At 44.2% G+C, this 23,634-nt stretch overlaps 1 protein-coding gene across 1 annotated transcript in view; it reads left to right on the top strand.

Annotated features, from left to right (window-relative positions):
• The window catches only part of ATG7 (autophagy related 7), a 256,231-nt gene that overhangs the window by 56,631 nt on the left and 175,966 nt on the right, over nt 1-23,634 (top strand). Inside the window, exons 13-17 of the mRNA XM_066596488.1 lie at nt 2,164-2,358; nt 8,145-8,336; nt 12,190-12,305; nt 18,546-18,621; nt 22,134-22,214. Of these exons, the coding sequence (XP_066452585.1) occupies nt 2,164-2,358; nt 8,145-8,336; nt 12,190-12,305; nt 18,546-18,621; nt 22,134-22,214 (660 nt within the window). The remainder of the gene's footprint in view (nt 1-2,163; nt 2,359-8,144; nt 8,337-12,189; nt 12,306-18,545; nt 18,622-22,133; nt 22,215-23,634) is intronic.

The raw sequence follows: 23,634 nt of genomic DNA, 5'->3' as shown, positions 1-23,634 counted from the left end.
GCTCACATGTACGTGCGCACAAATCCGTGTGTCCACAAACGTACCAAAACACAGGTGAAAGCAGGTCCGTGCCTATTGCCTTCAAACGGGCCGCCGCTGCTGTCACAAGCCCCATTGAAAGCAATGGGCTGCCGGCAGCCCCTAATGTGATTTTCGGGGAAAGACTTTTAAATATAATACCTTCCCTGAAAATCATCCCTGGCTTGTGTAAAAAAATAAAAAAAATATATACTTACCTCTCCGCCGCTGTCGGGGCTCGGGCGTGTCTAGCCGCTTGATATCCAGGCGGTGTAGTGAAGTTCTTTCAGCAGGCGGGGATTTCAAATCCCCAGCTACTGAAAGGGCTGTATCTGATTGGCTGAGTGCTCAGCCACACATTGAATGACAGCTGGGCACTGCCTGTCATTGGTCACAGCGCTCAGCCAATTACAGGCAGCACTCAGCTGTCATTCAATACATGGCTGAGCGCTGCCTGTGATTGGTTGAGAGAACTTCACTACACTGCCCAGGGTTAAGCAAAGAAGACGTGCCTGAGCCCCGACAGCGACAGAGAGGTGAGCATATATATTTTCTTTTTTTACACAAGCCTGTGATGGTTTGCAGGGAAGGGTTTATATTTAAAGCCCTTCCCTGAAAATCGTTGCAGGGGTTGCAGGCAGCCCATTGCTTTCAATGACTACTGCAGATGCCCCATTGAAAGCAATAGGAAAACATTGCGATCCTCTGCCACAGCTGTGGCAGGGGATTCTTTACTCCCCACAAGGAGACCCCTTGTCACTGAACACGGCGACAGTGCTGTCGCAGTGTTCAGTGACAAGGGGACTTCTGCGGGCAATATTGACACACACCGCAGGCACACATGTCATGTGTTTTGCAGGTACGCACGTTTGCAAGCCTATAAATCATGGAAATGTGAACACACCATAGGGAACCAATGGCTCTAATAGACACGTGGTTATGTGTGCACGATTGTACGCTCATAAACACACTCGTCTGTATGAGCCTGTATTGTGTAAAAAATAAAAAATGATCAGATATATATTTTAATTTGTATATTTTGGAAGCACATTCGAAAAATGTATGTTTTTAAGCAATTTAGGAGAATTCCTATTTTAACTTTGATTTTTAAAATTTTGAGGCATACTTTTAATTAACCAATTGATGTAATAACACATTGATATCATTTTTAGTAAATATATTAAAAAACGAACTCTGCACTATGCAATCACCTAGACTGCATAAATCCCACCTACCTAAGTGTAAATACGATATATTGGGATTAAGTAATAAGAGGAGTTAATTTGGGGTTCATGTGGTATTTTACAGTATGCTCTGCTCCTGTCTCCTTCCATCCCACACTGTCAGAGTTTTATAGCGCTCAAATTCTGGCAAAGTTTATTACTACAACAAACTTTTACTGCCAGCCCTAAGAATGGCACACAATCACATCATAGGGCCTAGAACCATCCAAGTCCCCATAACTGCACCCAAACGAGAGGCTATTAGTAACGGCCTGTTTTGTTCAGCCTCCCTGAGGTATGCAATCTCCAGAAGAATGAAGAATATAAATGTACAACGCTGCTGCACAGACACCAGCAAGCAGCATTGGAAATTTACCATCAGCAGTCGTGAAGTGGTTAATAATAAAATGTTCAGCTTTCGTGTATTTACGCTGTAATGAATATCTCATAAAACTATAAAATCTAGTATCCTAGGGGAAAAGTATTGACAGACCCTCTTTAACCTCTTAATGCTACAGGGCGTACAGTTACATACTGTGCATTCGGGCTGCCATGCTGATCTGCTGGTTCTTGGTCCAATTTTCGTCTATTCAAGATAGCTGCCGCCATCTTCAAGCTACCTATTTCCTCCAGTTCATTTGGTAGTATTAGACTACTAATGCAGTATACCTGTTCTCTAATTGGCCAATGCTGTGCATGTGATCAGCACTGGCCAGCCGGAGAGCAGTACATATTGGATGGCCAGAAACTGGGCCCAGAACTGTGGGGCGGCAGAGAAGAAATATCCACCCTTCTCCATCCAGTCCCAGGACAGAGTTTTGTCCCAGACCTGGCGGGTCGCCTTAAGCATTATACACCATGTTGCTGAGTTACTACGCCTTATCTGTAATGGCTACATGATTGTTTTTCTGCCTGTTTGTAGACCGCTGAAGGATTTAACATGAGTATTCCAATGCCGGGTCATCCTGTGAACTTCTCCGAGGAGACTATGACTCAGGCAGCTAAAGAAGTGGAGAAACTGGAGGCGCTCATCGCTGAGCATGACGTCATTTTTCTATTAATGGATACACGGGAGAGTCGTTGGCTGCCCACTGTCATTGCTGCGAGCCAGAAGAAGGTAATAAATGCCTTTAATATCACCTATAATGCAAGTTAAAGAGAGCGCTAAAGAAAATCAGATTTCCAAACTGTAATTATTTAATTGCCAATCTTTAAAAATCCTTCCTAATGTTTTCCAGCTCATCCCCAGCAGTATCAATACTCAGATACATTGTTATTAAAGGGTTTTATATCATTACACTTCTACTAAAAGGTCATTGACAGACATGTTGAATGCACACCGAATCCTCACTCAAGCACCTTTTTAATGTGCTTTCTGTATGTAAATTATCGGGCAACATGAACTTTAAAAATCTCCATACAGCCATCATGTTTAGTCAGATTTGCACCTACAACTCCAGCACTGCAAGGTAGCAGTGCTGACAGCTGAGCCACCACACTTGTTGGTTTCCAACGGGTTCTTTCACATGGGCGATGTTTTGTAGCCCTTGTGGATACAGCCTAATGCACAGCATAAATTGGCACACTGCAGACATAAAAGTTGCACTGTGGGTGACTTTACGCTGCTGACTACTACTTCTTCCACAGCGGTTGATTTCTTGAAATCTCATCCATTTGGCTTGTAATCTAGTACTCTGTGTATTTTCTGCACACAAACTGATGCTGTAAAATATTTAGCATATCCACCCCATGTGACCATATCCTCTTCACCAATTCTTTCTAGCGCTATTTACTGTTTCCTAGTAATAAGGTGTTCTCAGGGAATTGTAGCACAGCAGGTCAATGGGAGCTAATGATGACAGCGAGACAGGATTTCTGGAATCGCATCCATTCGGTTCACAAGAAACATCACTCCTTTCTCATGACTTTCTCTGCTGATTTTATTAAGGATTATTCACATGCGCAATTTTAACATCTGAGTTTGAAAGTGACAAAACTGGGATCTATTAAAGCCCATTAAAGATCCATTAGACTGGGATCCATTTCACCAACCGATGGTCCATGTAAAAAAGCAAAAAAAACTTGCGGCATATCCTATTCTAGTGTGATTCTCGGACCTGAGTTCAAGTCAGTGGGTGCATTAGAAAACGAAATGCACTTGCATTTTATGCATGCGCTCCCTTTTTTTTCTTCTACCCATTCACTCAGTGGAAGTTTTAACCCTTTGCAATCCAATTTTGGATTCAGGGTTTCCTAAGGGATTTTCTCTTTCTGCCATTATACAATGGCACCATCTGCTGACTAGAACCAGTACTGCAGTATGTGACATGCTGGAGAGGCCCCAACAACAGAGCGGCCAGTAATATACAGTAAGAGTACCTTGTCGGACATCTATGCTGTACAGCCTTCAATCAGAGTATTAGAAGACCTCAGACAGTGGATTGGAAAGGGTTAAATGACATCAATTGGGTCAACGTCTTGTAAGCGCAAAAACGGACAATGCTGTGATGACACATGCATTAAAAACTGAGCAAGAACGGATTTAAAACACATGTAGACTTGTAGTGAAATCTGTCCGTTTTTTTTACTGCCCAAGATTGCAGACTCCCTCATGAATATGAAGTTTTTATGAAACTTGGCTCCACTCACCAAATAGCTGTTTCCAATCTCGCAGAATAGAAGCTGTGGATATTTTGGCATTTTTCACTTATACTCTGAATTTTTGTCTGCGGACGAATGATGGAAAAGCCAATTACATCTCCTGGCCTTTGCTTTCCATTTAGAAGGTTGCCGTCACCCTTTGGAACATGACTGCTGTATAGGGGGTTTTGGAGGAAGTAGTAGTCATACAGGAATTTTCGGGTATGAAGGGAAGATTTAACTACTAGCTGTGGTCTTTTGTAATATTATCCGCCTTGTACTGTGGTGACTCCACTCACGCGTTTTATGGCCAGAGGTTCTAAAAGGTCAGGATCGGGGCCTGTTATGTGATCCGGCAGTGACTCAGCTTCTGCTCTCCTGGATAAAGGGACTTTTCATTTTCCGGTGCCAGGTGAATCTGAAGGGGTTAATACAACTGCAAAATGAAATGTGTGTAGGTTAAAACTATATTATTAAACACGCATGCACTTACTGTTATTGGCCTTACTCGGTTTATAAGACGTTGTAGCTGCTGAGGACTGTGCTGCAAACTGTCCAGAACATGCTGACCATTGGAGGCCATTTCTGACTCCTCTCTGCCCCGGTGTTCAGTATGAGAGCTTCACTGTACGATGTTCTGCTGTAGGTAATATGAGCCGTAAGGCCTCCTCACACGTGAACGTGGCAAAGTGACACGATTTTATTTCGTTTTTGTCAGCAGCTCCCTGCGGCCAACAGCGAGTTTTAGCGCACCCCATCATTGTGCTGGGTGATGAGGTGCGCTAAATGGACAAAGATAGAGCAGACAGCGCTGCGACCAAATGCATGTCTGCGAGGCCCCATTGATTTCAGTGGGAGCGTTATACTGCCACTACCACAGCATTCAAAACACCGCATTAATCACGGTAAAAACCCTCTGTATGAGGGAGGACTAAGGCTGCTCTCACACAGCAGTGCTGCGATTTTACTGCAGTTTTCGGCCGCAGCTCCCTGTGGCTGACAGCGGGGTTTGGCACAAGCCCTCATGGATGGGGTGCGCTAAATGCAAAGAATAGAACAGACTCCGCTCGAAAATTGCAGTGCTGGAAAGCGCCGTCCAGCGCTGCGATCGAGTGCATGTCTGTTAGGCCCCATTGATTTCAATGTGAGCGTTTACTGTGGAGTTCAAAATCGCTGTAAAAAGGCCTATGTGAGAGAGGCCTAACACAAGAGCCTAGGAGACCGGTCTGTCTGCCTTTGTTTGCATTTCACTTTCTTTATGTCTCACACTCCTTAGGCCCAATGTCCACAGGCAAAATTGAATTGTCGAATCCGCACGGATGATCCGCAGTTCAATATGCCCATAGACATGCATTTGGCATCCACTGGTAATTAAGTACTTGCGGATGTCATTTTATCCAGACGTGCGGATCGAACGCGCGGGATAAAAATCGCAGCATGCTCCGTTTTCTGCGGTTTTCCCGCACAGACAGCTTCCATTGAAGTCAATGGAAGCCGTCCAATCCGCGGCACAGATGCAGCTGACACTGCATCCATGCTGCGGATCCGCGGGAAAGCAGGCCATTTAAAAAAAAAAAGGAAAGCGCGGCGCATGTGCGCAGCATTTTGCTGGCGTCCCAAGCGCATCCACCGTGCAGAAGAAAGAAGATCCGGCTGCGACTGAGGAGACCTGCGCCGCATCCGGACAGGGGAATAAATGTATTTTTTGACCTCATGTCTGTGGGCATAGGTGGAATCCGCTGCGGGATTCTGCACTAAGAAACCGTGCAGGTCCGTAGACATGAGGCCTTAGGCAACTTTACATGGGGCAACTGTCTGACGCGTAAGCACATAATCGCCATCCCAATGGCTATCACTCCCATGCTTGCCCACAAAATTAATGCCCCTTTTACACAGCATAATAAACTCTTTATGAACGAATGCATGAGCGAGAGATGCCACCGCTAATTTGTTTGCAGTTGTTCGCGCTCATGCAGAATGTTTAGACAGGCAGATCGTTGTTGAGAATTGTTCACTTCTCGTTCAGTGCTCCCATTCCTTTGTGAAACACTGAGAGGGGAGCGTTTAGACGTAGCGAGAAATGAGCAAGCTGCCGATGATTTTCATGCAGGCTAAAAATGAGCGACGAACGAAAGGTGCATGATGGCTTCTCGTTTAGACGGAACGATTATCACCCACTTTCGATTGATGGAGCGACTATTGTTACATGTAACTGGCCATAATAGTTGTTCAGTGCATGGAGGTGGAGGGCGCCGAAGAGCTCGTCTGGCTGCACACCTCCATTCACTGCAAATAGGCAGTCATTCAAAGATTGAACAACCCCTGTTTACACGGAGCGAAAAGACTCTTGCTGGACTCTGCAGTTCAGTGAGCTGAAGTGAAGCGACTATTGACTACTGAACAATTTCTCGCTCAGTGCCCTGTCGGTGACTGTGTGTACACGGGACGACGATCATTGAAATCTCTAATTCAATCATTTTGTGAGATACCTTTTCTCATTCTCGCTTTGTTTGAGGTTCTCACTTTCTTTTTGTCGCTCTCGCTCTTTGTCGATCACACTTGGTTTGTCGCTCTCAGTTGCACTCATTGTTTGTCGTTTCCTTCTGTTGCTCTTGTTTTCTGTTTGTCGCTTTCTCTCTTTCTGGCAGCTTTTACACAAGCGTAATATGGTAAAGACAGGTTATCTAGGGATCTGTGATTTCAGTTCAGTAGACCCTGAGTCGGGCCATGACACCTTGTCTGTAATGCGCCTGTACTATACGTACTTGTGTGAAAATGGCCTTTTGTCGTCTCTATCCGTTTCTCAAAGGAAGGAAGATAAAAGCTTTGCCTTTTTTATACTAAATGCTGCCTCCAGTCTAATAAAAACGACTGTAGAATAATATCACTAAATTTACTTCCACTCTTGCGCCATGCTGATGGATCTTTTGTCAATGGACCTTGAATATGGAGTTATGTGAGCTATACTGATGGAGGTTACATACAAAGTATAAAACTGATGTAGATGAGCCATGTAATAATGATTGCTTCCCCTAAGTGACAACTTGTAAAGTATCAGTAATGGCCCATTTACACGCAACGATTGTCGTTCAAAATTCATTCAAATGAGCGATAATCGTTCGGTGTAAACGCAAAGTCATGTTGCACTATTCAGTCACTTGTCGTTCGCCCCTGAGTTTGAGCCTGCATAAAAAATAGTCGCTAGTTCGTTAGCTTGTTGTTCACTTTAAACAGCAGTCATTCAAACAACTTGAGGGGAGGGCTGATTGATTGCCTAACCAAAATGGCTAATTTAAAAGCCAATCCACATACTGGCTTTTTCTTCACACTAATTAAAAACCGCCCACCTAGAGATAATTCACATATACACACGCCTACCTGAGCAAACAATCCTCCTTCACTTATCTTTACATAGAAATACTACCAAAGGATTCTGCAAACGAGGGAAATGGCGAGGATTTCAAACAATCATGTTGATTAGCTTTACATATAAACTCTCATCATTTCAAAGCAAAAAAGTGGTTCGTTCAAACGACATTCGTTGCGTGTAAATGGGCCTTTATACTATGTAGTAAATTACTGATAATTGGCACTTTCATTTGAGGACTTATGACTGTCGGCTAAACAATCTGCAGGATCAGGTGACATCGTCGCTAATTGTTCTCGTTCATGCAGAGTGTTTAGACAGGCAGATCACCACTGAACATTGCTCACTTCTTGCTCAGCGCTGAGCAGGGAGCGTTTAGGTGCAGCGAGAAGTCAGCAATTCAGTGATGATTTTTATGCTGGTTTGAAAGTGAGCGGTAAATGAAAAGTAAACGAATAGTGCACGATGGCTTTGCATTTAGAGGAACCAATTATTGCGCATTTTTGTTCGTTTGAACTAATTTTGCGTGATGATTCTCCCATGTAAATGGCCCTTTAAAAGATCTGTAAATACATATCTCCCCCGTTAATTAACTATTCCGGAGCATTTATTCTTAGAATTCGTCAAAGTGTCACATAAAAGGGCAAAACATCAAATCATAAAACGTGAATGGTCAGCGACTACCACAATCCTATCAAATATCTGTTGAACAGTAGGAAAGTGATGCGCTGGTGTGACCACATACAGTACGCGGTCCTCGAGGTCCCATCTTACCGCTAGAAGTGTTACTTACTTGCTCGATCTTTCTCGGTGATGAAGCAGTCAGCTTATTGCTGTCATTGTGCTGGTGACTTTCTGACATTTCCGGGCTTGTTATTTCTCTCCTGTGTCCACAGTTAGTCATCAACGCTGCTCTGGGGTTCGACACCTTTGTGGTAATGAGACATGGATTGAAGAAAGGGAAGCGGGAGGAGGCGAGTGATTCACACTCCGGCTCATCCGATCTCCTGGGCTCCTCTCTGTTCTCCAACATCCCCGGATACAAACTTGGCTGCTATTTTTGTAACGATGTGGTGGCGCCAGGAGATGTAAGTATCAAATCAGTTCTGTTATTTAGCTTTTTTTCAGCAGGTACAAGATTTCCCTCATTTCCCCTGAAAAGTTTCGGGTTCCTTTTAACCCCTTCAGGACCAGAAGTTTTTTAATTTTTTTTTTTTTTTAAATATTTTTTCATCTTTTTGTCTCTGCTTTCCAAGAGCCATAACTATATGGCTCCATATTATTTTTCCATTGACAGCTGTATCAGGGATTGTTTTTATTTTTAATATTGCCATTTAATGTACCATAGACTTTTTGGGAGAGTTTCATTTTTGCAATGTTCACAGTGTAGTAAAACTTGGACTTGTGATAATTTGATCGTTTGTACCAGCTTTTAGTATTGCAGTATATAGTGATTTTTAGTGTTGCCTATGAAGCCCCTACCACTAGCATTTCTTGTTAGGCATCTATGCATGTCAGCCCTTGGAGCCTTTCGTAGACTCCAGGCTACCATATAGACCTATCGGTACCCCCCGATTGCATCATGGTGGATGCTGATGGGGCGAGGTAAGGAGTCCGCCCTTCCGCTGACTGTTGAGATGTGTGGTCAGCTTTAACGGCAGCATCTAAGTAGTTAACTGCTGTGATCAGAGCTGACTCAGATTCCGGAACCAGCTTCATACGCGCTTCATGACCACTTAATGTAGGTGGTCGTAAGGGGTTAAAAACATATTTTTAAGTGAATAGTTTTAACAAGTATATTTTAAATTTGAAAGTAAATAATTGAAAAATTCCTTAATCATTTAACTTTTATATTCTAGTGTTAAATTGTTGTGGTTTTTTTTTTTATTGCTGCAATGCATCTGCAGTGAAAAAACAACTTTGCTGTGTACACCTGTGCGTCTCTACATAACAAACACTGTGCAGTCTGATTCTGCCGTCATACTGCCCCTTCTATATGCCCCCTATTCCTGTTAAAAGGGTTGCCCAGGTGCCATGGTTATTGCAAAACTGTATACAAATCTGTTACAATAAAAGTAGTGGTGGTACTTACCCATCCTCACCCCAGCGATCCAGCCCCACATTCCTCATGGGCTTTGTTTCGGAACAGGTACCACCTGAGCACTGCATTTACACAGAAAAGGGAAATATAAACAGATAAAAAAACACAGAAAGCGGCCATATACTTACTGATATACTAATTACAGGAGGGCAAGTAAAAACACCACTTATCCCCCAACATACGGACAGCCAGACTTCTATATGGAGGAGCAGATGTACAGGTACTGATGACCAACCACTCTCACACCTCCTTATATTGAGGGGGGGCTGCTTAGTACTGTACTTGCACAAAAAATGCATATACAGGGTGTGAGGCCACACGGTACATGTAGTGCAGCATGCAGGCTTACAGCCTACTAGTGATGCCATATTTCAATCCAGCGGGGCGCCCTGCACTTCATAGATGAAGCACATCGGCACTCACACCCTGGGCTCCCCCCGCATTTAAAGCTGCACTGCATGTTACATACTTATAAATACAAGGTATTGGTTAATATTTTGGGCAAAATACACAAGCTCACAAGCCCGCGGAAAGGGTCCTCTCAATATAAGGAGGGTGTGTACTGTTGATTAGTACCTTGAACCTGTGTGGTGGCTTCTCCATATAGCAGTTTGGCTGTCTGCATGTTGAGGAACGTGGTGTTTTTACCTGCCCTCTTTTTATTAATATATCAGTAAGTATATGGCCGCTTTCTGTGGAATTCACGTTGTAGTCTATACGGTGCACATATTTTCCTTCCATGGTTTTGAAATCTGTGTGCAGAAAAGGGAAAAAATTACATTGAATCAAGTTAATCCATGTGCAGATCCATAGCAGCCAATATGCAAAACCATAGCAGAAATCTGTGCAAAACAGGTTGATTTCTGCCACAGTTTTCCATTATAATGCATGTTGATTTTTTCCAACGTAGAAAGTACTTGGGGTACTTTTGGATTTTGTCATGGCTCCACAGCAGACTTTACCCCTTCAATTAAAAAGGTAAAGTCTACTGCAGATCTGCAGCAAAATCTGCATCAAATGATTATGGAATCATAGAATGGTGGAGTTGGAAGGGACCTCCAGGGTCATCGGGTCCAACCCCCTGCTCAGTGCAGGATTTACTAAATCATCCCAGACAGATGTCTGTCCAGCTTTTGTTTGAAGACTTCCATTGAAGGAGAACCCACCACCACCTCCCGTGGCAACCTGTTCCCTGTCACTGTCTAATATCTAATCTGTGTCTCCTCCCTTTCAGTTTCATCCCATTGCTTCTAGTCTTTCCTTGTGCAAATGATAATAGGGCTGAGCCCTCTGCAGTGTGACAGCCCTTCAGATATGTGTAGACAACTATTAAGTCTCCTCTCGGCCTTCTTTTTTGCAAGCTAAACATTCCCAGATCCTTTAACCGTTCCTCATAGGATATGATTTGCAGACCGCTTACCATCTTGGTAACTCTTTTCTGAACTTGCTCCAGTTTGTCTATGTCTGTCTTTTTTTTTTTTTATTGGGGTGCCCAGAACTGGTATTCCAGATGAGGTCTTACCAAGGAAGAGCAGAGGGGAATAATTGCCTCACGTGATTTAGGCTCCATGCTTCTCTTAATACATCCCAGAATTGTTTGCCTTTTTTCTACTGCATTACACTATTGACTCATGTTCAGTCTAGGATCTATTCATTTTCATCTTTTCAATTGCGGATTTTGACATGGTTTTTGGTTCGGATCTGCACTAATATACGAGCTGTGTGAACGTACCCTTTAAAGGGGTTTCCTGCAACTAAAAAGATATATAGACAGTGAGTGCACATAAATATGGCATACTTGGTTTCCTAAGTGGTCCCTTGTTCAGCGCCGGAGCCCTAGTCCCTGCTGCTCTGGCTCCAGAAGAAGCGATCACACACAACACACCTGAGCAGTCATGTACCTTTCCATGGCAAAACCGCCGCTGAAGCCTGTGATTGGCTATGTTATTACGTGTGCGGTGCTCTATGTGTAACTGCTGCAACTTCTTCTGGGATTGGAGTGATGGAGGCCTCTTAAGGAGACAAGTATATCTTATTTCTTTATTTCATATCCCTCCCTGCTCCTACAATAATTTTTTTAATCCTAGAAAACATGTTTAAAGGTTATTGTTGCAGCCGTTCTGAGGCCTGCACCCGGCTGGCTAGCCAGACCAGGTTTTGGGTGTGCCCCTGCTTCACCTGGAGCTGAGGGGTGTGGTAGTGGCAAGTGTGATGTCATTCAGCACCTGATGCTGACTAGCTCTGATGCTATTTAAACTGTGTTAGCATTTACCCCTGTGCTGGTCAATCACTTCAGTTTTCTGTTGGACAGCGACGGAGCAGCACAGTGTGGTGGAAGCTCTGCTGGATAAGCTAAGTGCTTTTCTGTTTGGTTTTGTTTCTCTTTTTGTTTTGTGCTAGGGCCCCCAGTGAGGGACTGGTCAGTGGCCCAGGTTCGAGTGCAGGCTCGCACTTATCAGCGCGGTCGGTCTGCCGAGTAGGCAGGGCCCCCTCCTGGGTTAGGGGACGATAGGGAGAGCATTCCCCTATAGTTTTTGTTTCCTTTTGCACGGTTGTGCCTTTGATTTATGTTATTTAGGTTGCACGTCCAGGGGACACAACAGTTATGTGACACAGCACACAGTATGTTTTATGTACATTCCCTCAGTAACTTAATTTCACTATACTGCATTGCGACTAAAGATATCAGTGATTGTTTATTAGATCATCTTTAATTTTTGACAAGCCACTTTTTTACATAAATGTGTGGTTTAGCAGTTGTATACCATTAAGCTCCTTTTAACTCATGTTGCTGCCAAATAGTTTTTTAAAAAGACCAACTTTACTTCTTGTTTTGATAGTCCACTAGAGACCGAACTCTTGATCAGCAGTGTACTGTGAGCCGGCCGGGTCTATCCATGATAGCTGGTGCTTTGGCAGTGGAACTCATGGTGTCAATTTTACAGCATCCCGAAGGGTAAGTTGCAATTATTTTTTACCTATACATTATTTTAAAGAGGTATTGCCATCTTAGGCATTTACAGCATATCCTCAAAGCTCTCATGTATTGCTAGAACAGGGTCTAGGGGCCCCATTCGTGATTACTGGCTCCTAAACTCTCCATATACTCCAATGGAAAGGCAGCCACGTCTTTATCCAAGAGGTGGACATGCCATAAATGCCTAAGATGGGGATGTTCCCTTTAAAGTCTACATCCACTCTTTGGAGTCCTTTTTTATAGTGGCCCAATACATCTAAAATGGAAAATAGACATTTTCTAGTCTGTATCATTGGAGGACATAGCTTTGACCTTGCGTATATAGCACCTGCTGATTGGAGGCGGGCACTAAGCAGACAAACTATTTGGCTCCTCACGCTTGCTATATACCGTCTAAAGGTACTCGGCTAGGTCTTCAGGACTACAGGGATGTGGGGACAGGCCGGGCAGCTCCCTACCTGTTCCCCACAAGGAGGGGAAACGACAAGTGTCTGTCCTCCACCAAGAAGCGATTGCAGGTCGACGGAGCAATATTACTCTCCGATCTACCCCTATGTAGGAGGGCGAACGGCCAGACATTGCTGTCCGTTATCTACCCTACCTGGAGAAGAAAAGGTGGCACGGATGGGGTTGCCTGCCAGCCATAGGTCCCTTAGGAAAGCTGCCTCTTCCCTCCCTGGGGAGCTGGTCAAGGAAGAAAGAAGATAGGTGAATAAAAAAGAGCAGGTAAGAAAATGGCTTCCCATGCTGCCCTGCCCCTGTATAGGAGTCCTCTCCTGTGTCACGTTGCCTGACAGGCTGCGTATTTGTTGCATAGGGTTTTTGCCGCCATGCGGTTTGTGTTATACCTACACTGGCCGTTTTGGGACCATGTTAGAGCTTGCTGCTGGGACCTGTGGTTTCTTAGTGTTTGCTGGTTTTCTTTTGAGCAGTCCTGTGTTCCTGCATGTCTGGTGGCTCTGTTCTGGGTCCAGCTGTGAGCAGTATCATTCTCCTGCATTTCTCTGCAGGTTCCGTTCTGTGTGAACTGTGTCATACTTCTGTATCTCTGTTCTGGTATGTCCTGCTGTGAGCAGTGTCATTCTCCAGCATTTTGTGCAGGTTCTGTTCTGTGTGAACTGATTACTGCCTGTGAGCCACTATGCAGCTTCAGTGTGGAGCCGCTGTGCAGCTTTAAGGTATACCCGCTCTACGGCATTAACTGTATAACCAGTGGTGTAGCCACTGTGCGTCTTTTGCGGTGTGGCCGTGTGTGTTCAGTATAGAGTCACATGGCTTGGTTAATGCCGCCTTGGGCATGTATGTATTAGCTGCCGCGCGTCGTATCGTGTTCACTTGCCGTTGGCCAAAGGCCGGACCGCTTGTCAAGCCCGGCTGCTGTGCCGAGGCGGTCGGTGTTTTTTTTTTTTTTTTCTTTTCTTTTTGCGTGGAGGGTCCTGTATGGCAAGGGCTGTGGCTGGAAGATGAGAGGCCTGCTGTCCCCGCCTTGCACAGCTCAGGACTCCCTCTCACCCCCTCCCCCACCCCCCCAATGGCTATGTGCCCAATTCCTAGGCGCCATAGCCCCACCACCTCCTGCAGGTCGACAGAGCAGTATTACTCTCCAATCCACCCCTATGCAGGAGAGCGAACTGTCACATTGCTACCCGGTCAACCTCAGCGTGATTCTGGGCCTGCTGAGACCTGTGGTACCTCCCATACTTGGAAGAGTACTTGCACAGGGATTATCTGGTACTATGTGCGGTACAAGATTTACACCCAGCTAGAGATTATCTAATCTTATGAACAACGGTGTTCGAACTAATTGCCAGCATGTCTCTGGCATTGCTGAGACCTGTAGTACCTTCCATTTTGAATGAATACTCACATAGGGAGTCTCTGGACTCATCGCTCCCCATGTCTGCTCCGGACCAGGTTGAGCCTTGCCTGTCAGTAGCTCTCTTCTTGCCCCTCCTGCAGTTCCCTGCAGGCAGCCTTGGCACAGTGTCCAAGTCCAGGATGACATGTGGACAGGGGCATCCAGTGCCACACACTATGGGCGCCCTCACTACAGTACGAGATTACATCAAGCCAGAGAAGATCTCGTCTTTACGAACAACAGTGTTCGAACTAATTGCAGCATGGCTCCGGCCTTGCTGAGACCTGTGGAAGGAGTACTCGCCCAGGGAGTCTTCGGACACATTGCTCCTCAGGTCTGTTACAGACCGGGCTGAGCCTTGCCTAGTGGCTAGCTCACTAAGGGTTGCTGCCTGCAATTCTCTGCAGGCAGCCTTGGCGCAGTGTTCGTTTCCAGGCAAGAGACACGTGCCATGTGCACGCTCGATGCAGTACGGGATTGCATCCAGCCATGTTCGGGCTGTTATCAGTAGTACTCCGGGCTTGCTGACATCTGTGGTACCATCCATATGGATGGAGTACTGTGCACAGAAAGTTCACTGACACATTGCTCCTCTTCTCCGCTCCGGAACAGGGGGAGCCTTACCTGACGGCTAGCTTCCCTGCGGTGGCCCGTCTGCAGTGTCCTTGCGGTCAGCTTCAGTGCTTTCTCCGCTTACAGGATGAGATGCGGGCTGGGGCCACCCAGAGCTGCATACTATGTGCACTCACCGCTATGTGGGATGGATATCCAGTCAGTCAAAGAATATGTCGTCTTGTTTTATCTAAGTATAGTGGCAGGCCTGGGGGTTCGCCCTCCGACAGGGTGCCTGGGGGCTTTAGATCCATCTACCAATCCAGCATCTGTTGCTTCTAGGAGGACTGTGCTGCTAGCTCAGTCAGCCGTGTCCATGTGGACGTGGGTTACTCATGTCATTGATGATGCATGAATGGTCCTGTTTAGGCAGAGTCCGCCGCTGACCCTAAATTTTGGCGGCAGAACGGTCCTTGTATTCTCCTCTATTAGGGATGTCTGGGCTGCTGCCGTTGGGAGTACTCTGTAGTCAGATTAATCTACGACTTCGCTCCTTCAGCATTTCTCCACGTAGCCTTCCTACGTAGGTAAGAGTGCCGTCCGGGAGACAAAGCATTTAATCAGATGGAGTTAGTAGCGTGCTGCGATCTTCTTGCGCTATTTCCTGCCCTATTTCCTACTGCAGGATTGCTTGGTGGAGACCGTGAAACGGTATACACTAATACGGATTTCAGTTCTTAGCACTCGCCCTCCCGGCTCCGGAGGGTTCCACAAATGGTCCAGCAAAGCTCACATTCCGGGGGTAATTTGGCAGTAATGCCACGTTTGGGGTGCCTGATTGGAATCAGGTGGTGGCAGTGACATACTGGTAGGGAGCCACCCTGGCTTGACAATTTAGACACCTTTTTTCCTAAGCCTAGACTTCTTCAGGGTCCGTGGACTTCATGCAGAATGTGGAGGCTGTGGCCATTGTCATAGTCTCAGAAGGCTGATACTAATGGAATTTTTTGAGCCTCTGATAGGGGTAGCGCCCATGCATTCCCGAAGGGGGCCCTCTAGCAGGCGACCTAGTTGGGGTATTTCCTACTAGCCGTTCAACAGCGGTGCTCTCGTTACGACAACATGCCTAGTCAGGTGTTTACAGTCTGGACTCCAGTGGACCCTGATGTTTAACTAGGTTGCCTGCTAGAGAACCCCCAGCTCTTAAGTTTTAACCCCCTTTCTGATGTTGCTGATGTCACGGCCAGCTTGCCCAGTCTACTCGTCTCTCTTCTAAGCGGGCGGCTCTATCGGGTGGAAGTTCTGTCATCAAAAGAAGGTAGTTATCGTCCTGTTGGATGTTACCTCATTGCATGTGGTATCTTGGCCCGCGTTGATGAAGTCTAGTCCCATGGGACGAGCCGGTCACAAGTGAGCTTGGTCATAATTCGCAAATTTACCTCTCTCTAGTGGCATTCTTCAGTTAACCCGGCTCTCTGCTGGTGCTTCCAACAACACAAATGGATCCTTGGGTTTCCGAGGCGGGTTCCTTGCACTGGTGCTGTTTTGTGGCAATGCAGGTTTACCGTGCCAGAGACATCATATGTTCAGGCTGTGTTACTGCACATATTTCTTGGTCAACGGGTGCCTCGTGGGAAACTCCTTGTCGGGAGCCTTTTTCTCGGTGGGGGAATGGGTCCTTTTTCTCAGGCCCTTTTATGCTCCGTCTCTAAGCATGCTGGATGCCTAGGCACCCATTAACGCCAGTTGCGGTTAAAGAGGTGATTACGCTTCTTTACAAATGTGGCGGCTTATATTTTACCACCCCTTGGGTACTGCTCTGGAACGTCCCAAGGTCAAAGCTGTGTCCCTCAATGATACAGACGAGAAAACTAGATTTTGTAAAGAACTTACCATAAAATCTCTTTCTCGTCGTGTTCATTGGGGGCACAGCACCCACCCGATAGGGGTTCTCTCTTTGTTAGTCTAGGGTCGCACTGGCGCCCCTCCTAAGTTATTTTAAGTACTTCCATTTCGTAATAAGCCCCACTGGGGCGTTCCTACTGCTTGTGTACAAAACTGATTAGCTGAGTAACTGCAGAGCGTATATAGCAAATGGGAGGAGCCAACTCGTTAGTTTGCTTAGTGTCCGTCAGCAGGTGCTATATACCAAGGTCAAAGCTGTTAAAGCCGGCCCCATTGAAAAAATGTAAAAACCCCTGGATACGACGGCTTCACATCTCTGCTGAAGGAAACCTCTGGCGGGACTCTCATAGTCATGCGTTTTCACTCACTCTCGCATCACGAGAAAATCATGCAATTTTTCCCGCCAGTGTGAAGGAGCCCTAACAGAGCTGCCTGTAGTAAAATAATAAACTAAGCAGTACTTATGTCTTTGCCTCTGGGATCCAGCTGTGGTCCCTGGCATTTCTTGTGACAGCTGATGTAATGGAAATCAAGTGACCGCTGTAGCCAATCAAAGGCTGCAGCATGACCACTTATTCTCCTGACACAATCTAAGCGCCATGATGCCAGGAGTTCTGGAACGGGATGTTGCAGCCTCTGATTGGCTGCAGCCTCCACCTGACTTTCTGTGACGTCTGCTATTGCAACAAATGCCGGGACCAGAGCCGGGCTACAGCACTGGATCCTACAGCAGCAGGGCGTGAAGTACTGCTCAGTTTATTATTTTACTACAGACAACCCTATTAAAGGGATGTTGTCTAGTAACCAGACAACCCCTTTAAGATTGATCTTAATATGAACTTATTATATGCTTACTGCATACAGTTTATGCATTGAGCTGAACAATGAAATGCTGAAAGTTGTGAAAACGGTTGTCCACTTTACAACAAGTAGAAATGTTTTTGAAATCTCTTTACTGTTCTATGGCATATTCACTGGATACACCATAAAACTTTGATAGATGCAGGCACCAGAGGTGGGACCTGCACCTACCTTGAGTCGTGGTCTCACTGTACCCGGCCTGAATGCATGCGGTGGTCGGAATATATGGAAAAAGTCCATGTGTGTTTTGGCTATGCTGTTTGCAAAACTTCCATAGAAGTCAGTGGGAGTTACACAATGTAGCACAGCAGGGCTACTCTGTTTCTGTAACTCAGGACTTGCGGAAACTGCATGGATCGCTGTGCAGTTCTGTTCGCCCATGACTTCCATGATAAATACTGAACTAGTTTAGTCAAGCTGCAATCAGCTGTTTACAGGCACCTTGTATAAAGCAGTTCCAATCATAGTCATGTTTGTAGATGGGAACTCCACTATAACTTGCTAATGCAGTCTTTATTTCTTTAGGGCTCTATTCTGCTGATTTACTTAAGCCACACCCTTTTTGCCACACCCACTTATCTAATCTTGGTTGCTCCTCCCACAAAATGGCTGACTATGAAGTGCCTTAGACATCACGCAGCCTTCTCCATAGTAATACATGGTGCGCAGGCGCAGTGGAGAAGGCTTAGTGGTAATCAGCCATCCTACGGATGGAGGGGCAGCCATGACACACAATTTTTGGTGGAGACAGTATAGGTGTGGCTTAAGTAAATTAACAGAACGGAGTCCTAAAGAAATAAAGACTACATTAGTAAGTACAGTAATGAGGTTACAAAAGTATTTTCTATTTGATGTAAAATGATCAATCCCTTTAAGCTTTCTTACTGCCAGGAGATTTGGAGCTCTGTTTCAGGAAACCCATTCTAACCACCATGAGTATACAATAATAAATTAATCTGGGTTCACACATTGTAGCACGCAGAAAGGCTAATTGTATTTTGTCTTTGATACGATAAAATAACATCTGTCCATTTGTGTTCCAGAGGTTATGCTGTGGCAAGTAGCAGTGATGATCGGATGAACGAGCCCCCAACTTCCTTGGGCCTAGTACCGCACCAGGTAATTGTATGTCTTAATCTCTGCACACACCAAAACATTGGCCCTCATGTATAAGAACGGAGAAAAAGTTTCAGCTTTGTCTAGAACCCGCTTGATATTTTCACATATGCCCTGAAAAAAAAACAAATAGATTGACTGCTATGGGAAGCATACAGTAAACAGCTACTTTATTAGAGACACCCACTGTTTCAAAATTGGAGCTTGCATGTATGAAATTTAGACACATGACCCTGAAGTGCAAGATAAAATCAAGTGAGCAAGTTCATATTTATTATATATGTATTATGTGCCCTTTTATGGTTTGTCAGAGTCAGTATCTCAGGTAGGGTTTCCATTAGGGATATCTGTAGGGACTCGGGGACAGTGGTGTCTGGTGTTAGGGTCAACATCAAGAATAGATATGGGGAAGACTCAGGGAAAGCTTGAGTTAGGGTGACTTATTGTCAGTTTGTTATTAGTTGTTCAGCTTTACCCATCTGCTCTATTATCTGACTACCACCACTGCCATGCATTTGTGCTGCCATCTGATTACCGTTACCATTCTATTCCTGTCATCTCTTGAGGAGAACCTATTCTTGCACCTTTGTTATCTACTAGTGTAGATACATGCTTCATATTCTTGCTCATTCGACTGTCTCTGGTTACATATTTGGCCCTTAGTGGCGTTCTTAGGCTAGGACTAAACGGTGACTTTTACTGCAACCAAAGATCTCAAGCTGCAATCTTATGAACTGATAGAAGTCAATGCAGGCCATGTTGTGACTCACAAGGTTGCTTGGGACTGTGACTCATAGATTGCAGAAAGCCAACTTTACTGGACTTTTTAGATCTGCAGGTTGCAATTATTTGCAATTTGCATTGACTTCTGTTTTCTTATAAACGAATAGAAGTCAATGTAGGCCATGTTGTGACTCAGAAGTCATTTGGACTGTGACTTGCAGATTGCAGACGGACAACTTTATTGGGGTTTTTTAGATCTGCAGGTTGTAGCTATTTGCAATTTCCATTGACTTCTGTTTGTAAGATCGCAGGGCTGCACTGCGATATTTGGTTGCATCCAAAGTCGCCATGTAGCCTTAGCCTAATGTTATGGTTAGTTAGAAGAGTTGTCACGTGCTGACAGATTTCCGTTAATTGGTAATGAAGGTCCAAGCAGAACAGTATCGACTGCCTATTACAAGGTTTATCATACGCCGTATAGAACAAAATGATGTTTTTTTTTATTTAGATTGTAATGGAAGAAGGCAGCCCTTAGGGTATACCTGGCTAAACAAACAATTACCAAGAAAATTGCCAGAGGCAAGAGAATAGCCTAATGGTTATACCCTCCCAAACACAAAATAAATTGTATACTTTATTGACATATATGCACTCAAAAAAGGACAAAGACACTTCAAAATCAAGGAGTAGGTGGCTGAACTAAATGTGGAGTATATCTATAGATGAACTAAGTGTATATTAGCTAGGCAAGCTGAAAGGGTATGATACAAACGTGTGAGGTAAGAGTGGTGCTATGCAAGCAGCCTGATTATAAGTTTCTTAGGTAAGCTGAAAGGGCAGTCATTTATAGCCACAATCATATTCACACAGCATGCTGTGCTCAGGGAAACCACATAGCTGCAGGCAGCCAATACTGGGATGCACAGGGTGTTAGTTGATAGAGATGCTATAAGAAGCAGCCAAAATATAAGCCTCCAGTACAATGCTATGCTAATTATGTCTTAATCACAGTTGTGATATAGGCTGAAAATATCTGAGAGATCTCTGTATATGCATATAGCATATAAGCTGCTGTGCTATTCAGTAAAAACACTACAGCCTACCTGAGCTCCCTTAATAAAGCCTTGTGGCGAAACATGTTGGGAGGGCATGTGTTTATATGTTCCTTTATATTAGCTTTAGGGATGGCTCCACTATACAATATATGTTTATAAATAGCTAGGCATCTAGGCAGTCCCTTTGTGGTTTAATAGAGACTTCTCTGACTGTCAAAAGTCACACTATTTCCCAAAACACTGCATGCTGTGTGTATTCAAGAGACCACTCTGACATTGCTAATCTCTATCACAACTGTGTTCAATGCACAATTAGCATAGCAGTTTACTGGATAACATAGCAGCACAGATGCTCCTATGCTATGAGTATACAGAGATCTCTCTGATATTTCCAGCCCTTTCAGCTTACCTAGGAAACTTATAATCAGGCTACTTGCATAGGACCTCTATTAACTTACACTTTTGTATCATACCCTTTCAGTTTGCCTAGTTATTTTACACTTAGTTCCTCTATGGACATACTGTAGATCTAGTTCAGCCACCTACTCTTTTATTTTAACGTGTCTTTGTTCTTTTTGAGTGCATATATGCTAATGAAATATACAATTATTTTGTGTTTGGGATGGTATAACCATTAGGCTATTCTCTTGCCTCTGGCAATTTTCTTGGGGTAATTGTTTTTTTGATGTGATTCCTAAAAAAAAAACAAGCTGCTTTTTGATGCAACTTTCACACATTTGATAGAATTTAGTTCACTTCCATGGATAACTACTGTACTAAAGTCAAGTAAAATTCCGGTAGCTATTAGAATAAAGCCTGTTAGGCCGGGCTCACACAAGTATATGAGTAAAACCCTATGTTAACAACACAGCGTTTTACCGCTGTTTGAGCCGGTGTTTCACTGCTTGTGGCACGTTTTTTTTATTTATAATTTTTTTTTACTGAGTGTGACAGTGTATCTCACGTACAATGTAATTGCATGTGTACAGCATTTTATTATGTGCCCATAGAGAACAGTAGGGCTTTATTGCATGTCATACGTGACAAAATAGAACAGCCCGCGTGTATTATACGCAATTGTGAACGGATCAGTGAAAATAAATGTACTTTCATTGGATCCATTCACCACATATTATGCATACGTAATACGCTGTTTCGATCACACTTATGTGAGCCTTCCCTTTGTTGCTCTTAAGGGGCAGAGGCCCTTGATCTGTTTTGGTTAATTGTCGTTTTACCTGTTTGTTATGTCCGCAGTGGTAAAGTGGTAACGACTACTGCTCCTGTCTGACAGCACAAGAGCGACTGGGGAGCTTATGCACTTGACACTCGTCCTGTGTAAAGGTAGCCTAAATCCCCTCTGACATATCAGAAGACACCAATCTTAGAATATAGCACACTCAGTGCCTGCTCTATCACAGATTTTGCATTGGGGCTCTACCCCCTTGTACCAGATATGTCTTGTGCCTTCATCTTGGCAGTACACTAAAAACTGATCTCTCTGGGCTAATATCTTACAGCAAATGTAAGCGGTAGTTTGAAAATAAGATAATCTACTATATTGAACATTAAGATTTCGCTTGTGCATTCTGAATCTCGTACACAAGGGGGCACTGCAGTTTCAGTTATTTTATGTTGGCCTAGAGCAACAAATCTAATGTAAGTGACTATTATATATTTACTTGGTGTATTCTGAAAATTGTTTTTTCTTTTTCTTTTTTTTTTTTTTTCTTTCAGATCCGAGGATTTTTGTCAAGATTTGACAATGTTTTGCCTGTCAGCCTCGCTTTTGACAAGTGCACAGCTTGTTCTCTAAAGGTAATGTGCCTCGTATACATCCTAATTCACTATCATTTTACATATTCTATAGCCTATCATTCTCCAAATATATAGCTGTATTGTTAAGAAGTTAACCTTCTCTTTCCTTGCCCGTGGCTTTCTCTCCGCTGAGTAATCAGCAGTTGTATCTCTGAGCGCTGTCATGGGGGGACTAGAGGTCTAGAATTTAATCTAACCATTCTGTTTTAAGGTCCTTATACATTGCCCTACTATCTGACACGAACGTTCCTCCAAATGTTCATTCCGCCGACAACTAGGCTGTGCAGAAGTGCAGAGATATAATCTATGGCTGCTTCATGGGATATTTACATAATGGACAAGAGGGGACCCATTAAATTGCATGGGGGACTGTTCCAGACATGCACTGTGACTTGCAGGGGTCATTGTGTAAGGAGAGAGGGAGTAGATAGTCACAGCAGATCACCTATAGTGAAAGGTGGATCCTGTGTTATCTACATATAGGTGTCACCTCTCAGTGTAATCCTGCCTGTGATGTTACTGAGATAACTGCTGAAAAGTTTTCTCTGCAGATCAGGAAGTGACAGACTAGTATTGGGCTCTATAGTCAGTTTGCAAAATGCAGGAATTTAGAATTTAAAAGAAAAAACATAGATTGTGGCCAAAAATTTTTTAAAAAACCAAATTCCTTAAAAAAGCTATCTGTTTAACACAAAAATGTGATTTATATAATAGGTCATTTTCTGATGACACCTTCCCTTTAAATGTGTCGGCCAGTTTATGGTATCGCCCAGTAATGGTAGCACCCACTTGTCCGTACATACATTTATAGAAGGAGTAACAGAGGAACAGCCCAATACAGTTGTAAGATAAGATGCTGCAGAATAGTTTATATTATGGGCAATACTAGTGTTTACTTAAACAGACCTGGGAGGAGAGCGGACAGATCCTCTGAACAATAGGCAGTAAATAGTTGAATAGGGCATGTTGGGCCTTTTCAAAAAGACCCAGAATGATTGTTGCCTGCAGCGGCCTTCTACCAGAGGGAAGACTTCTGAAAGCTGCCATCTGATAAGCTGTTGTACGCAACGACAAAGTTGTATATTGTGAGGCTCGGCGATTGCAGCTCCACGTTCTTGCCAGGAAATCTGTCCTATGGGCTGCAGAAGATCTCCTCCCATAAAGACTTTACTCTACACATGTTTCTTTTTGTAGACAGATGTGTCTTTTATCTCCCTCCTCAGCGCCTGCCAAATCCCCCACTGGCTCTCTCCACTGGTTGGAACTATTTGAACATTTGAAGGAAATTGGATTGTGAGTGTAGACAGGGGATTTCTGCAAGAAGTAGATTACAGAGTTTGATGTTTGCTCATATGACAGCTTTGTGCTTAATACATTTGAATACATTTACTCCATATTACTTCAGCAGGAAATGTGATTT

Source organism: Eleutherodactylus coqui, chromosome 3 (assembly GCF_035609145.1).
Source record: "Eleutherodactylus coqui strain aEleCoq1 chromosome 3, aEleCoq1.hap1, whole genome shotgun sequence".
Lineage (NCBI taxonomy): Eukaryota > Metazoa > Chordata > Amphibia > Anura > Eleutherodactylidae > Eleutherodactylus > Eleutherodactylus coqui.
Note: the sequence above shows the minus strand (reverse complement) of the source record. Positions and strands in the feature narration are given on the sequence as shown.